General features: G+C 44.6%; 1 protein-coding gene across 5 annotated transcripts in view; it reads right to left on the minus strand.

The window, feature by feature from the left end:
• Positions 1 to 590: 590 nt before the first annotated feature.
• The window catches only part of FGD3 (FYVE, RhoGEF and PH domain containing 3), a 924,278-nt gene continuing 908,174 nt past the window's right edge, over positions 591 to 16,694 (minus strand). For 3 of the 5 annotated variants that reach the window (XM_069643610.1, XM_069643612.1, XM_069643611.1), the window contains exon 18: positions 1,448 to 1,812. In XM_069643610.1, coding sequence (XP_069499711.1) covers positions 1,588 to 1,812 — 225 coding nt within the window. In that variant the 3' untranslated portion in view covers positions 1,448 to 1,587. Of the gene's footprint in view, positions 1,813 to 16,694 lie in introns of all 5 variants that reach the window. The other 2 variants (XM_069643609.1, XM_069643613.1) reach the window with 1 other exon arrangement.

Raw genomic sequence — 16,694 nt, forward strand, 5'->3', positions numbered from 1 at the left:
AACGCTATCTGGAACTTTCATATGGGTGCTGTATTAATGAAAGACCTTGTTTGAGGCTGATTTTCTATGGCTTTCCTTCTCCTCACACTGTTCCATTTCTGCAGCTATATTGGTGACCAGGTCCCCTATGTGCCCTCCTAGTTCCTGGTCTCCCACACCCAATCGCCTACAATCTACAACTAGCCCTTTGCTTTCGGCACACACTGTCCTATGCCACCACAGGCCTGTACTTATTTATTGGCAGCCGACTACTCCACCTAGGCACTTACAGCTGCTCACTCCCTAGCACTTGCCTCTTGATAGACCTAACACTTACCACACCACTCCCTCATCCCTTCTCTCTCTCTGCACTTGCACGTTCTGAATGCTCACAAGGCCCAGTAGGTCTAGCTCTTTATTCATCTCTTTCTTTATTGTTATATTTGATTTTCTTTCCCATGTTCCCTCCCTGCTGCACTGTGGGCGCTTCGAAACACCATTAACTTGATGTATAAGCGCTGTACAAATGCACAGTAAAATAAATAAAAATAAATACCCCTGCAGTGAAGAACATTTACAATATATATAAAAAGTAACAATATCACAAAAAAAACAATTTCACAAAGTTTATTCTGTCTCCATGTAAGTAGGCACTAAAAGTGCTTAATACAAATAAACATACATCGCAAGGTAATAAGCTTGCAAGAAAATGTAATAAGAGTTAATAATAGGCAAGACATTTAACTCAAGTTATAAAAAGGTAAGTAAAAGAAAACTTAAATTACAGCTCTGTACAAATACCTGCAGACCAGTGCTAAATCTTATTTTTAGCTCAAATTTTCAAATGCTTTAAAATACTTTATTTAACACTATTTACAAATTATAAATAAATCATAAATTCCTCAAGAGTTACCAAATATAAAATAAAATATGGCGGCATTGCGAGTTCTAAAAGTATCCTGGCTTATTGGGTGTGGTCCTGGTTAGTAAAACTGTAAGAAATGACTATCGGCTTGCAATACAGTTTTGTCAAAGAATATCCAGAAGGTGCTTAATTAGAAAAAAAAAAAACACTAAAGAACTTTTTTTACAAATACTTCAAATTCATTGATGCTGTCCAAGTTTTCTTTCCTTCTTCAATCCTGACTAAAGAATTAACAGAAATTATAGGACCTCTTTTTCAACTCACTACATTTTCATCAGAGCAGAGACATAACAATTAGTTGACAAAGGAAAGACAATCACACAACTTACATATACCTTGCATTGTGTATTCTGTATCAGAAAGTGAAGATTGGGTACATGGGATGTCAGTGGCCAGCCACACGCTTTCACAATTTTTTACATAAAAAAGGTAGGATTACTTACTAGTAGACTTTTGCACGTTCTACATTTACAGGAACAGAAAGGACTGTTAAAATGTACACAATTTTGTCTTAAGAATACTATATGTGAGATAACCAGAACTACATGTAACACGTGTACAATGGGAATGCAGATATGGAAAGGGCGATGAAGCCACCAGTATACCAAAGTGCCATTTCTACTAGAATCAAGTGGATTGTAAAAATCTGCGATCAGGAAATTGCCCGGGTTTGCTGGACATTCCTATGAGTTCTCAGCCTTCTGTGCTGTGAGCGCAGTGTCTCCTTTGGCTGCTTTGGAGAGCACGTCCATCCATTTCGTGAGCAAATCCTCATCCTCAGCACTGAGAAAAATGTTCTGCTGGGACTGGGAAAGCTTCAAGACGTGTTTCAATTCATACTTCTCGGCTGCACCGGGCAAACTCACTTCATAACCGGGCAAGGGTATTGCACGTGGTGTGCGCCCGTCCTAAAAGGGGGGAAACACAATAATCAAGACATTCAAGTTAGGTTTTCAAGACCCCAGTGTAGAAAATTATATATATATGAAACCAATATTTTGCACACTGGATTTACGTTCGTATTTATACATTTTGCAAAAATATGGGTCAAGGTAGCGAACCAGCAGTCTATTACACAGCTGCCCTGATGAAGGTGAAATTGTACTTCAGAAACTAGCATAACACAGAAAGGCGATACAGGTGCCTGCCCGTTGAATATTGTTTATGTTATCCGCCGGTATAGGTTATGTACAGCTTCTATGGGAAACAATAATAACGGTACCCTTGTCCTGGGACATCTATATGCTACACTTCGCTACTGCAGGGGTGCAACGCGTATTGAGCTGGAGGGCTGAAGGTGCTCAAGAAGTCTCATACAGTGGGCCGAACTATGCATGGGATTCAGCGGGTAGTATGTTATGTTATGTTCTGGCCATTTGTAGAGCGCACAATCGCCCGTAGGCATCATGGCGCTGGAGAGGTAGGTGGCCACCCACAGACCAGCACATCTTAGCCAGATTGCTAACAGTTCAGAGCAGGTGAGTTTTTAATGCTTTCCAAATAGCTAGATGGTTTGACAACAATTTCATAGAAAGTGGGAGAGTATTCCACAATTATGAAGCTGCAAGTGAAAGTAGTAGCAGCATTGGTGCGCAAATTTAAGTAAAAAAATGTAAAAAACATGGGTATTAAGGTGTACTTTTTATTTATTACTTTCCTACTAAAACATATGATACATAGCCACTGTGATTTATTTGCATTATGTATGCTGTTATACAGAAGCGAAACTGCAGCAATCATGATGCAAAGACAGAAACTGGACCACAGAGGCTTCACGCACCTAACATGAAATTCTTAGTGACTGACGTTAGGACACCCAGAAATTCATTATTAAACTCCTGTGACTTGGAGGGGCATGAAGAATGTCCGGAAGGGCTGCATGGGGCCCACAGGTCGCATGTTGTGCACCGCTGCCCGACTGTATAATAATTAGTGGAAAATGTTAAGAAAAGGCCACCTGTGTGATGGTGCAGCATTTCCTCTCCTGGGTTCCCTCAGACCCAATAAAAAGCAGAGGAGACTATGTGCCATGCCACAGGGTCTGAGTAGCACTCATCAGCAGGCCTCGCACAATAAGAGGCTATCTGTTGAGTGCATCACTTGGCAAAGCAACAGCTGAGTGTCGCTGTAATGGTGGCTCCAAAACAGCCCAGTAGTAGTGGGCATTCAATAATATAAATATATATATATCAATGAAAAAACTTGGTTAAAGGGACGTTATGGTTAAGTTACACTGGTAAAAACCTCGAAATTCAATGGAAAGACGACATTATAGGGACGTTATAGTTACAGGTAAAAACGAAAAACCTCAGAAATTCACCAGTTATGGTAAGCTAAGCAACCGTAACTTGTGCCACCACTGTGCACTGCTAGGACTAACACTCAGGACATCAAAGATGACATCACAGAGCCCCTCTTCCCTTTCCATGTCAGCCTGCAAAAGCAAAGTCAGAACCCTATGACCATATTACCACAAGCACATTTTTTTCCCTTTTAAACCTATCCTACTTTTGAATAACTTTATCACATAGCCGGTCCCAGGTGAACATGGCTACTTTAACACCATTTTTCATCCCTCACGGTCAAGTCCAGTAGCCAGATTGTCCGGGTCATGACCGTATAACATGACCCAGACAATCTTGCCACTGCCCATGGCCACAGGCTATACCGCAGTCACGAAAGGTACATCACTATTTTTTGTACCTACATTATGACACTTGTCAAAAAAGAAAACGCAGGCACATTTGCAAAACCATGCTTTCAGGTCCTTGCCAATGCTCCTTAAACGTGTTTGCTTGAAAACCGCCCAGGTTTGTTTTACTTCAAAAGTGTCAACATGCATGTACCTACAATAGTCCTATAACTCCAACGTGACAAAATCTATTCAGAATTTACACAAACTTTCAAGGTTGGGTCTATAATATTTCTGAAAAGATTTGTTCACATTCGTCAAACGGCAACAAAGTTATAAGCCATCTAGAAATGTTGAGACCCCCTCTAATTTAGCCCCCTCTTGAGAAAATCCCACCAAACTTTACAAAAACATTGATATCTAGATTTAATATCATTTTGCAAACTTTTGTGCAGATTTGTCAAATGGTACCACATTTATAAGCCTTTACAATATTTTGGGAGCCCCTCTCTAGTTTTGCCCCGTCTTGACAGAATCCAACCAAACTTGGAAAGAACATGTATATCTAGAATTATAATCGTCTTGCACACTTTTGTGCAGATTCGTCAAATGGCACCACATTTATAAACCTGTACATTATTTTGGCACCCCGCTGTTATTTCACGCCTACTTTACAGAATCCCACCAAACTTTGGCAGGCTTTTCAGTAACAGGACTAGAATAGAATTCCAAAAATTCCATCCAGATTTATTGAGTGCTGCCAAGGTTATAAGCCATCTGAGAACTGCCCCCGAACATCTGAAATGTCCCCGAACTTCAAAGCACTGTTTGTGAACAGTTTGTGGACTTTTATGGTGAAAGACACCTGTTTTTTGGCTTCTTATGGCCATATCCCATCCCATCCCATCCACATCACCCCTCACCTCCCCAGCGATTGTTTGATAAGTTTGACAAGTGTAATGTTGTGTTTTTTTAATCTTTTTACCGCATATCCGCGGACACTGGGTGAAGTCTGCGAATCCAACATGGCGGGCGTTTCCAAAAATCTGACGCACTTCACGCTTTTCACCATCCAAGTAGGGGGTGCGTCCAATGTCTGCGGACATCACATCACCCTCTAGACCATGGGTGCACAACATACGGCCCGCGAGCCAGTTGCGGCCTGCCATGCCGTTTTGTCCGGCCAGAAAGGCACAAAGACTTTCCTAATGGAGGGCGGCCCGCAAGCAGCATCGGCCGCCCTCCATTAGGAAAGTCTTTGTTGTCTTTCGGGCCGGACAAAACACTGGCCCTCATTGGTTCAGTGCACACGAACCACGCAGCTCCTACGAGCCACGTAGTGCGTGTGTGCTGCACCAATGGAGTGCCAGCACTACGGCTGGCGTGGCCAGTAAGGCTTGATGCCGGAAGGCATTTCAGCCTTGCTTGCCACGCCAGCCGTAGTGCCAGAAGCCTCGTCAGCGTTCCCGCACGTCTGGATAAGTACATATGATGATTTGGGGGGGGGGGCCTGTATGTTTGTGTGTGTGTGTGTCTGTCTCGGGTCCGTCCTGACTGTGTTTTTTGTTTTTGTATGTATGTTGAGATGCGGAGGTGGGGGTGTGTGTCGGGTGTGTATGGGTGTGTTTGTGTTTGTAGGTCTGCAGTGTATGTTGAGATGCAGGGGTGGGGTGTGTATCAGGTCTGCTTGAATGTGTTTGTGTGCAAGTTCAGTATATGTTGAGATGCGGGGGTGGGGTGTGTGTCGGGTCTGCTTGAATGTGTTTGTGTGCAAGTGCAGTGTGTGTTGAGATGCGGAGGGGGTGTGCGGGTCGGGTCTGCCTGAATGTGTTTGTGTGCAAGTTCAATGTATGTTGAGATGCGGGGGTGGGGTGTGTGTCCGGTCTACTTGAATGTGTTTGTGTGCAAGTGGATTGTATGTTGAGATGCGGGGGTGGGGTGTGTGTCGGGTCTGCCTGAATGTGTTTGTGTGCAAGTTCAGTGTATGTTGAGATGCAGGGGTGGGGTGTGTGTCGGGTCTGCCTGAATGTGTTTGTGTGCAAGTGGATTGTATGTTGAGATGCGGAGGGGGTGTGGGGGTCGGGTCTGCCTGAATGTGTTTGTGTGCAAGTTCAGTGTATGTTGAGATGCAGGGGTGGGGTGTGTGTCGGGTCTGCCTGAATGTGTTTGTGTGCAAGTGGATTGTATGTTGAGATGCGGGGTGGGGTGTGTGTCGGGTCTGCCTGAATGTGTTTGTGTGCAAGTTCAGTGTATGTTGAGATGCAGGGGTGGGGTGTGTGTCGGGTCTGCCTGAATGTGTTTGTGTGCAAGTGGATTGTATGTTGAGATGCGGAGGGGGTGTGGGGGTCGGGTCTGCCTGAATGTGTTTGTGTGCAAGTTCAGTGTATGTTGAGATGCGGAGGGGGTGTGTGTCGGGTCTGCCTGAATGTGTTTGTGTGCAAGTGGATTGTATGTTGAGATGCGGGGGTGGGGTGTGTGTCGGGTCTGCTTGAATGTGTGTATGCATGTGAGTTTGTATGGTGAGTTGGGGGTGCGGTCTGTATGGGTGCATAGTGTATACTTGTGAGTTTGTGTGCTGAGTTGGGGTGGGGGGTTTGGGTCGGTATGGGTGCATGGTGTATGCTTGTGGGTTTGTGTGCTGAGTTGGGGGTGGGGGGTTCGGGTCTGTATGGGTGCATGGTGTATGCTTGTTAGTTTGTATGCAGGGGTGGGGGGTTGGGGTCTGTATGAGTATGTATGCATGGTGCATGCTTGGTGGCATGGGGCATAGTGTTTGCTTGAGGGGTGGTTGTCTTGGGGCATAGCGTTTGCATGCGGGGTGGGTGTCTTGGAGCATAATGTTTGCATGAGGGGTGGGTGTCTTGGGGCATAGTGTTTGCATGAGGGGGGGTGTCATGGGGCATAGTGTTTGCTTGAAGGGGGTGTCTTGGGGCATAGTGTTTGCTTGAAGGGGGGTGTCTTGGGGCATAGTGTTTGCATGAGGGGTGGGGGCCATGGGGCATAGTGTTTGGTTGGGGAGTGGGGGCCATGGGGCATAGTGTTTGCTTAAGGGGTGGGGGCCTTGGGGCATAGTGTTTGCATGAGGGGTGGGAGCCATGGGGCATAGTGTTTGCTTGAGGGGTGGGGGCTATGGGGCATGGTGTTTAATAAAAATTAGGGGTTGAAAAAGCCTCCTGCCACGCCACGCCTACCGCCCCACCCACATTTACTTTTCGGCCCACTATAGCCATCATGTAGGGTACTTTCGGCCCTCTGTCAAAATCAGTTGTGCACCCCTGCTCTAGACCAATTGTATGCCTGTCCGGGGACTGAACAGGGAAATGGGTCTGCAGAGCCAGATATCACATTTATTTTTTTTGACCTAGTTTGCCTGTTTAAAAAAAAAAACCTACAGGACGGATTTTCAGCAAATTTACAAAAGCACACTTCCGGGACCAATACGCCTCTCCTGCTGAAAATTTGGTGAAAATCCGTCCATCGGTTTGGGCTGTGGGCGTGAGCACATTTTCTTTTCTTCCTTTCGGTCTACAGAAAAAAACAATAATTTTGGGACCCTCCCTATAACTTGGTCCCCCCTTGCCGAAACCTCACCAAACATGTCAGAGCAGGTCATATACTGTTTTTGCAAAGTTTGGTGAGGATTCGTCCAGGGAGAGCAAAGTTATAAGCCATTAAAAAAGTGCTCTTCCCCTAGTTTTAGCAACTTAACCATAACTACACGGCCGCTACCGCAGGCCGTGTAATAAGGGAGCAATAGAGTGTTGGTGGGTGGGCTGGCTTAGCTAAATGAAGTCAGGCAAGGTTTCTTGGCACTAGTTATGCTTTTGCTTTTTAGGTTTTGGCTCATATTACTATTAGGTGTTGCTTTAGCAACACTAAATAAGAACAAAGAGAGATTGGCATTGAGAATGGTAGTGGCATATGTGTACACAAACGGGATCCCTTTGTTGGTATGTTTCTGGCATTGGGATATGCTTAAATGGGACCATTCTTTGTGTGCCATAGTTGTAGTAATTGTTTGCCTACACTGTCTATTGAATGGAAAGATTCCCAGATGCCTCAGGATCCACCGTGTCAGTGCCCTACATGTGTTTGCAGTGTGCGCCTGTTCTATGTTACAGTAAGTACCAGTTGTTATCACGTGTTGCAGTCCTTTAGTCATGGCAACAAAAAAATGATTTGACTCACCAAAAGTAACCTGTGAAAGACCTCTTAATACAGCATTGAAAATAAAGCGAGGGGTATGATTTGCATATGTTATCAATTAACTCAGCACAAAATACAATCATTTTTTTAAAAATTAGGTGTTTACTGAAAATGCCCTCCTGGTGCAGCATTAAAAGTTACATGAGGCAAGATCTGCTAAGATTACTAATCAGGTCAATTTATTTAATGTTACATGGTTATACAAATACATGTAAATATACTTAAACTCACATCTCATACATTTTAAATTCATCAATGGGTCACTAAAGATCACCAATTCAAAACTTGACACACGTCACATACGAAGCAAAAACAATTACAAAATATCACCCAACTCATCCTAGAACACCACCCCATCATTACCATCATGCATTGCCAAAAAAGCAACTTGTTCTCTAGCAGCATCAAGATCCATTAGACATTCTTGACATGAAAGACATAAGACATTCTCTTCCCTGACCATTGCCACTATTGTAAGAGGATTCAATTCAACACTACAGCTAAGTCAACGCCTAGTCTATAATACTGAATGAAAACCCTTATTGATATATCTTTATGTCCAGTTCATGCGTTCTGGATGACTACCCCTATATAACACCCCTCCCTTGGAATCCCCCTGACCCCACTGAGCCAAGAAGTAGTTCTGTTTTGTAAGTTTAAAGGTTTATTTGATAACTTAAACAATATATATTATATCACGCCTTATAATAAATTAATAATTGGATATCACACTTAATCTGGTATGATAAAGATTAACAACGGAGAATCTGGCACTAGCACACATCTTGATAATCACTAAGGAGTTGACATGAAATGGATAAGATAGCAACAATACTTCTATGGTTTTTTTATAATCAATGATGAGTGGTTATATGATGGATAAGATAGCAACAATACTTTTATGGTTTCAAATGGATGCAATGTGGAATGAAAATGCAATACAGAAAATAACTTGATAGGATTTCAGCAAAGACAATGTAATCACTTTCTTGGACAATTCACCCCCCCTTTTATGCAATGCAAGGAAATGGAAGGGAGGCACACAGTTCTCAGAAATGCAATTAAATGTGATTCAGTTCACCCCAGCAACTTGGACTACAGAAGTTGAAAACACAGGCAAAATGCTTTGATATGTGCTGGCAATGGAGTGAAAATATGTTAAAATGCTTTTAATTCCCTCTAGAGGTTCAGGGTGAGTGAAATCAAGTTAATATTAGTCCAGGCTCACCTTAGCAAGGATCTAGGAGTAATTGGTAGATTAAACGAATTTTTGGCAAATGAAAGGCAAGCAGCAGCAGATTTTTACATGTGAAGAAATTTGCAAATCGCGGTAAATTCGCGAGTGTGTTTTCCGCGATTGCGGCAAAATATTAGGGGGTAGGAATGCGGTTCTAGGTTCGTAGGAAAGCCACGATTCGCAGCTTTCAGAGGAAAGTTACTGCAAGTCTCTAGCACAAACGGTCACGGAGATATGAGCGATTAAATAAAGGTCGTTTTTCAGATTTGAAATTTTAAAGTTAAAAAAGACAAGTGCAGCTTGCAACTAGAAAATGACAAGTGACAGCTTTACAAATGACAGTTGACAGGAGGCAATTCTACTTAGATTAAAATAGAATTGAATTATATTATTTTAACTAAGAGATTGGTTCTGCACAGTTTTCTAGGTACTCACACTATATTCTTGAGTTAATTGGGCCTCGCCACGGATCTGGTCAGGTTTTGGACTGGACTCTGGTTCAGCTCTTTGGTTCTGCTAACATTGGCCTGGGTCAGCTCTCTCTGGTTCTGCTAACAGTGGTCTGGTCTGGGTTTCTGGTTCTGGATATTTGATAGATTTGAAGTCTCTATGTCTGCTCTCTGAAGGTTGAGGGAGGTAAAGTATGGATTTTCCGGCAGAGCTTCCAGCTGCAAATGGATTTGAAGGTCCCTATCTGTCCTGTCTGTCTGCTTTTATGTGTTTTCAAAATGGGTGTGTGTGTAGCATCACTAGACCCTACCCCTCTCCACTTATCATTGGCCAAGCTTTCATTTCTCCCCTGATTGGGGGAGCTAAGTTGTGTCAGAGTGATGTCATTTTACAGCCTGCAGAAAGTCCACTCCTCCTGTCAACTTACACACAAATCTAGATTTTGAACCAAATACATATTTGCAGAGGTACATATTGTTTTAAAATCATATGCACCCATCATGCATTACAGGAGGTATACCCTGTTCAAACTCTGCTCTTCCATGGCAATATTTTGCACTTTTTAACTGGTTTGCAATATCGGACATTAACCCAAATTTACACACATGTGCGCAAGGAGTATGGACATTAGTTGATGAAGTGTCAGATTTTTCACATGCACACATTTTGAGTAATATCCTCTTTTCCGCTAAAACCCCCCTGAACATGCCACCGGTTCTAAAAACCTCTTAAAATGTGGGCAGAAAAATCACAAGAATTATGGTGTCATTTAAATAATTTTCACAAGTCCGTACTATGAGTTATTCATCTTTTTAGAGTTATGTTCTGGCCCCAAAGGGGTGTGGTTTTCCTCCAGCACAAGGTTGAATTTCTGGTTTTTCCAGTTCTGCCAAGCCAGCTTGCTCTCACAGGCAGTGCCCCTCCCCTTTGCTTCCAGGAGAAATCTCCATTTACGACTCCCGCCATAAAACATTTGCCTGAGTCAAGACAGGGCTTTGTTCAATTTCCTGCAGAGCCCAGGTAATTCAATCAGGGAAGTGTCATATCCCTTTTGGTGGGAGCAGCAAAAGGGCAGCTAGGCCTGGGAACACAGCTGTGACTCAAGTTTCACTCCTGATGGGGGTAGTTGCCAGGCAAATTGGAATCTCTTTAAGCCAGTTTTTAGCTACATGTCATTTCTGTTCCCCAGTTTCTGCATTCAAATAAACTAACAATTTCACATATGCAGCTAGAATGCTGATTCTAAGTTTAAAACTATGACATTTAAACAATTGCAACCTATGTGACACTCAAAAGTAGGTCACTCATTTCTCTTAAACATTGAGATTTTTAATGTCTTTCAGTCCAAATTTACTTAAACTGCTGAAATCCACAGCTCAGCCAGTCTTGTTATAAACCTTCACGTCACTTCAGAATATAACTTTACATTGGATCCACCTCTCAGTAAGTTTTTCTTTGGCATGTTTTGGGTTCATTTATTCAGTTTTCTACAAAAAAGTAAAATCTGGTGTTGTTTTAAAACGCCGGCTTTTGGATAGTGGTGAGTACTGGTACTGCACCCCTTTTTGGGATTTAAGAAAATGAATTCCCAACAGTTATGGGTTTGCTTTTGGCAATCAGCATTGCCACTCCCAATGGTTTCAGACTACTGTGTGGGTAGTCCACTGGTGGTTTAGGCAGTGTCCTTCTGTGCCCATAACATCGGCAAAAATGAGTGGCAGCCTATTCTTCATGCATTTCCCTGTGCATTTTCTGGGAAGCTCTGGCCATCATGATGTTTTCCATGTCAGTACTGCACAGTTTTGAGGTAGGGCTCGGATGCATGGGTAAATACATCCCACACTATCTACAGCTCTACCACCCTGTTTCTCTCCGAATGGGCTGATTTCTTCACCTCTAAACTCCAACTCTGTGACATGTGCCCTTCCATCTCCCTCTCCATTCTTCCACCTGGTCCTACCCACTCGTCTGGACACGCTCTTGATGACTTCATCAACACTGATCTTTTGCTCTCCCCCACACTCATCACCCCACTCTCCTGGTCAGACAATTCTCTCCGCTCACCTGGGTCCTCTCAGTCGTCTGACTGCACCTTTCACAGCCCTGCCAATCTTGTTCACAAACACGCATCCAATGAAACGTGTGTCAGCTGTTGCCTTCGCATCCATCTTCACCCCCCCTCAATACAGCCTCTACCTCTGACTCTGCCCTCAGCAACCTCCATCTTGCCATCACTAATACTTTTGACATTCTTACCCCAGTCACGAGGATCCACCTGAAACACTGCCTCCAAGAGTAACACCTGGTACGACTCCAAACTTGCAGCCCTGAAACGCATGTACAGAGCTTCTAAACGGAAGTGGCAGACACCACGCTCACCTTCTGACAAACTGGCCTGTTACCTGCTCCAAAGGCAATACCGACTCTCCATCCACTCCAAGAAAATGGCCTACATCCAGGCTTGCGTCTCTGGTGCATTCAACAACACTTCTGAACTCTTTCAAATCTGCAAGGAACTAGCCAACCCTTCCGCTGTCTGCTCCTTGCCACTTCCCTCTGAGGCCCCTGCAACGCACTGGCCACAGACTTCACTGCAAAAACTCAGAACATTCGCAGCACCCTCGCTTCCCTCTCCCCTCAACCTTTCCCACCACCTTGCCTCCAATGGCCTCTCAGCCCCCTCTGCCTTTCGCTCTTCTTTCTCTCCTATCACACCTGATGAGGTGCACCAGAGTTGCTGCTCCATGAAGGTCTCCTCCAAAGAGGTTTCCCCCCTGTTCCTCCAGAACCATGAAGGACAATATTGGCTCTGCACTTGCTGATTTTTGCAACCACTCTTTTGCTACTGGATCTTTCCCCTGCTCCCTCAAGCACCCCCTTGTGCGACCCTCCTGAAAAAAACGTCTGCAGGCTAGACTTGTTCAGCCAACTACAGCCCCATCTCTATCACCCCCTTCCTTGGGAAACTATTGGAGAACCTGGCCTTCCCCCAACTGACCCAGCACACTGAACTTGTTGGTTACCTACACAAACATCAATCTGGATCCCCAGCATCCAGAGGCACGGAAACTGCTCTTCCCAACTATCCAGCTGTTTTCATTCTACTTGATCTCTCCTCTGCATTTTACATGGTCACCCACTCCATCATCAGAACACAGCTCTATGATACCCTACGTATATTGGAGTGGGCACTGGACTGGCTGACCTCCTTCCTCAATGACCTTCCATACCAGGTTATTCTGGGCTCTTTCTCCCCGCCCACCTCTAACTCCACCTGCGGCATCCCCCAGGACTCCAACCTTTCTCCCTGGCTAACACCTATCTTGCTCTGCTTGCACACCTCATTAACACCTTCTCCCCTACGTTCTAGTGTTACACAGATGAACTACAACTCTTCTTCAAATGTCCCTCTGACCCTCTCCTTACTTCCTCCTTCATTTCTGACTGCCTATCTGCCATCCAGTCCTGATGTACCTCCAATGATCTCTGCCACAATGTCAGCAAGACTGAGAGCCTTCCCACCGGGACTCCTTCTCCCTCTTTCTTCCCCTCACTCTGGCCAGCCTTCAATGGACTCTCCCCCTTCTCCTTCATCAGAAGCCAGAAACATTGGAGTCTTCTTCAACTCCTCTTATTCCTTCCTTCCTCCCTCACCACTTTTAATTCCATCTCCTCAAAGGAATCCTTCCTTTCCACACTTTCCCCCAGAGCCTCACTGTCTCTGAGATGACGAGGATGGCTCAAGGCGACGGATTTCCGCCAGGACGTACAAACCAAGGTTTTGGACATGCCCTTCGATGGGAACAACCTGTTTGGGAAGGCGGTTGATGAGTCCCTTCAGGCCATCAAGACAGACATGGAGACTGCCCGGGCACTGGGAGTGCTCCAACGACGACGGCCGTCCTTTCAGAGCTCCGGAGGCAGACAAGGTGCCTCCAAGGGATCCGGCAGTGGCTCCTCCACGTACTGCCAAGCGGCAAGATCTTCGTCCCAGGAAGCCTACAGGGGACGTGGCAAGTCAGGTGGTGCCCGTCGTCATTGACAGGGAGGTCAAGGAGGCAAGGCGGCCTCCAAACAAGATTGAACCGACCGTGGGGTCTGGCCCCCGCCGAACACCCCGGTGGGAGGCCGGCTGGCGAGGTTCATCAGTGTGTGGGAGTCCATCTCATCAGCGTGTGGGAATCCATGCCAGACCCCATGCCGGAGAAGGAACAAGTTACTTACCTGTAACTGTTGTTCTCCAGCATGGGTCTGGCATGGATTCACATGCGAACCCTCCCACCTACCCCTCTGCGGCTCTTCACTTGGTCATACTGCCATTTTACGTGCTACCAAATCTGAGGATGGCTGCCAGAGGCGGGGCTTAGGGAGAGGGCAGTCATTGGCTGGGGGCAGTATGACCCAGAGACCAGTGATTGGTTACTACTAAGAAAGACAGATCAGAAACGAAACTGATACTGATTTTTTTCTATACCGAGGATTCTCGGCCTGACGACAGGGAATATTCATGAGCATGTGAATCCATGCCAGACCCCATGCTGGAGAATTGTATCCATAATTCAAGGTGTTGCAATAGAGTAGACGCAAACATCTTGCTATCGGCATCCATTATGGAAATGGGTCGGTAGTTTGTTGGGTCAGATCGTGCTCCTTTTTAGTAATTAGGCACTATTTATGCGATGGTGCAGGACTCAGGAAAAGTACAGGACTCTGCCACTTGTTTAAACAGGAAGGTCAATGACGTGGCCCATGCAGTCGGATCGCCCTTAAATAAGTAATTAGATAAATTATTCGGGCCAGGTGCGTGAGAGGTGCTGATTTTTTTAATCCTTCCAGCACCCTACCACAATCTACTTCCAGTTTCCAGCCTTTATCATCAATAGCTAATTCACACAATGGGCCTATCGCCAAACCCTGAGGCTCGGCAAACAAAACCTCTAAACCCAATCTACAGAGTCTAAGGTCCTCATCACGAGTTGGGCGATAACGCCGGCGCTATTAGCGCCGGCGCTAATAGCCCTACCGCCAAACCTCCTGGTGCTAATAGCGCCGGATCATGGGTTTTGGCGGAAGGGTTATTGCCCATTCCACATTGGGCCCTTTCAGGAATTCCTCATCCCCCATTGGGCCCAATGGGGAAAATTTGCGCTATTACTGCCGGCGGATTTCCCGCCGGCAGTAATCGCGCCAAAAATCGGCAATTTTGCCGTGGATTTCCCCCAGCTCAAACCTGGGGGGAAATCCGCCAAAGCCATGATCTGGCGGACCCTTAAATGCGGCGGTAATAGCGCTACCGCCACATTTAAGGGTTACCACCAGACTCGTGATGAGGCCCTAAATCATTAATCAACCTCCAGAAAACCTGCATGTTTATATTTCACAGGGTTAACAGCATAGATTCTGCATCCACTTGACTCCTTTTAGCCCGACTCCCCCGGAGTCAATTCTTATACATCCGCTTTGCCTTCTTAATCAAATGGCTTGTCTTAACAGTAGACATTTCCCCCTTGCCCTTTAGCGATCTGATATGTGAATTCATATCTTTTTTCCTAGTGGCAACCTAAATGTCAAAAGCGTGGGGATGCTTCTTTAATCTTATTAGGCCATCAGGTTTAACAGAGTCAAACTGGAACATATAATCTCCCCCACAAAGTTCTCAAAATTATCCACTGGGAAGGTCTTCTCAAAGTAGGTTGATGACAATCGGCCAGGGTTTTATTCACCAGAAGTACAGACCCGTCATTCCAGGTCACTCTATTCCCTGCTGCATTTACAATTAAGTCCCAGGGGCCACAATCTTTCTCACTACCCTTCATCACACAACTGAAATTAACATTGATATCATGAAGTGATCACTGTATTCTGTTGTTTAAATCTTAAGTGATATACACTTACCAAAAAGCCATTTCCCTCTGTAAAGATGTAATCAACTGTCAAATAGTAAGTTCCATTCGGCCAAGTCTAATGGCTTGGTATGTCATCGGGTATGCTGAGTCCTAAACCACCAAGCCACTTGAATCAGTACCATCCATTATGTTGCTTTACAGTCCGCACCCGAGGTCCAGGAAAGAGCCCGCTGGCCGTCCCATGTTGATACATTCTGAATTTAAATCTTCCGAAATAATAATTTGTCCCCCCACAAAACGTATCATTCCAATAATTTGTCCCCCCCAGAAAGGTATCATTCCAATAATTAATGCACAGCAGGATTTTATCTAAAAAGACACCCTATACACTAATTCCAGCAATTTTCACATGAGTTGCCATAACACAAAAACATATATTCATGTAGTTAACGATTTCTATTTCATTATACGATCAAAGTTAGTAAACCCCGAGGGAGGCAACCGTGTGCCCCTCGTTTGGCTGCCTGCAAGTTAGATACAAAGCCATCTAAGTAAGGAACACTCATCATCCAAGTTTCCTGAATCTAAGTTATGCTATACTTTAACATTTTACCAACACAATCTTGCTAAATAAATGCAGGTGTCCACGAGTGTTCCAGGACAAGAGGCAAGTCAGTATCCAGAGGTTTAGGGTTAAGTCATTTTAGAGATTTACCCAGATTACAGGGGACACAGTGCACTTGCTAGCCAAGACCAGTTTTTCTTCTGTTCAGAGACGTGTATCTTATTCTTAAGTGCCTGGATCCCTCGTGCAAGGCCCCCACCCTGTTCCAATGACCTCTCTATTGAGTTAGACATGGGTATACTCATAATTTCTTCATTCGGTTTCACAAAACTTCTCTCCTTTATAATGTGATTCTTGTTCCTTCATAATGGTTTCTAAAATAATTTGGAATTAACATATTATTGATCAATCTGTCCTATATAAATCTATGAAGTCCACTCGCTCGATATTGTTTGAGGAAATGGCTCTCAGATTCGGGATCTCACACAAAAGGCAGAGGATATTCACATGAACAGAAGGAATTTGTTGTCAGGCAAAACACTTTCTACAAGAATTTAAATGTTTGATCACCATTATTTTCTTTATATCGCAGCCGACTACCAGCGTTATACAATTTGGGATCGTATTAGGACCAACCGGGAAACGCTGTGGGTCAACACCGTTTTGGCTTTCCGTTCCACTAGCACCTTTCAAAACACTGTACATTTGATGTGTGGGTATCTATCTACTTCCTTCTCACTTGTACCAAGCATTATATTTGTGATCACTGTCAAGTTGTGCTAAAACACATTCAGTTCTTACTGACATGACATTTCCCCGTTTGGTTATGTCCGCACTTACACATTTCTTCGTTA

This window comes from Ambystoma mexicanum, chromosome 2p (genome assembly GCF_040938575.1).
Source record: "Ambystoma mexicanum isolate Mex_15411 chromosome 2p, UKY_AmexF1_1, whole genome shotgun sequence".
NCBI lineage: Eukaryota > Metazoa > Chordata > Amphibia > Caudata > Ambystomatidae > Ambystoma > Ambystoma mexicanum.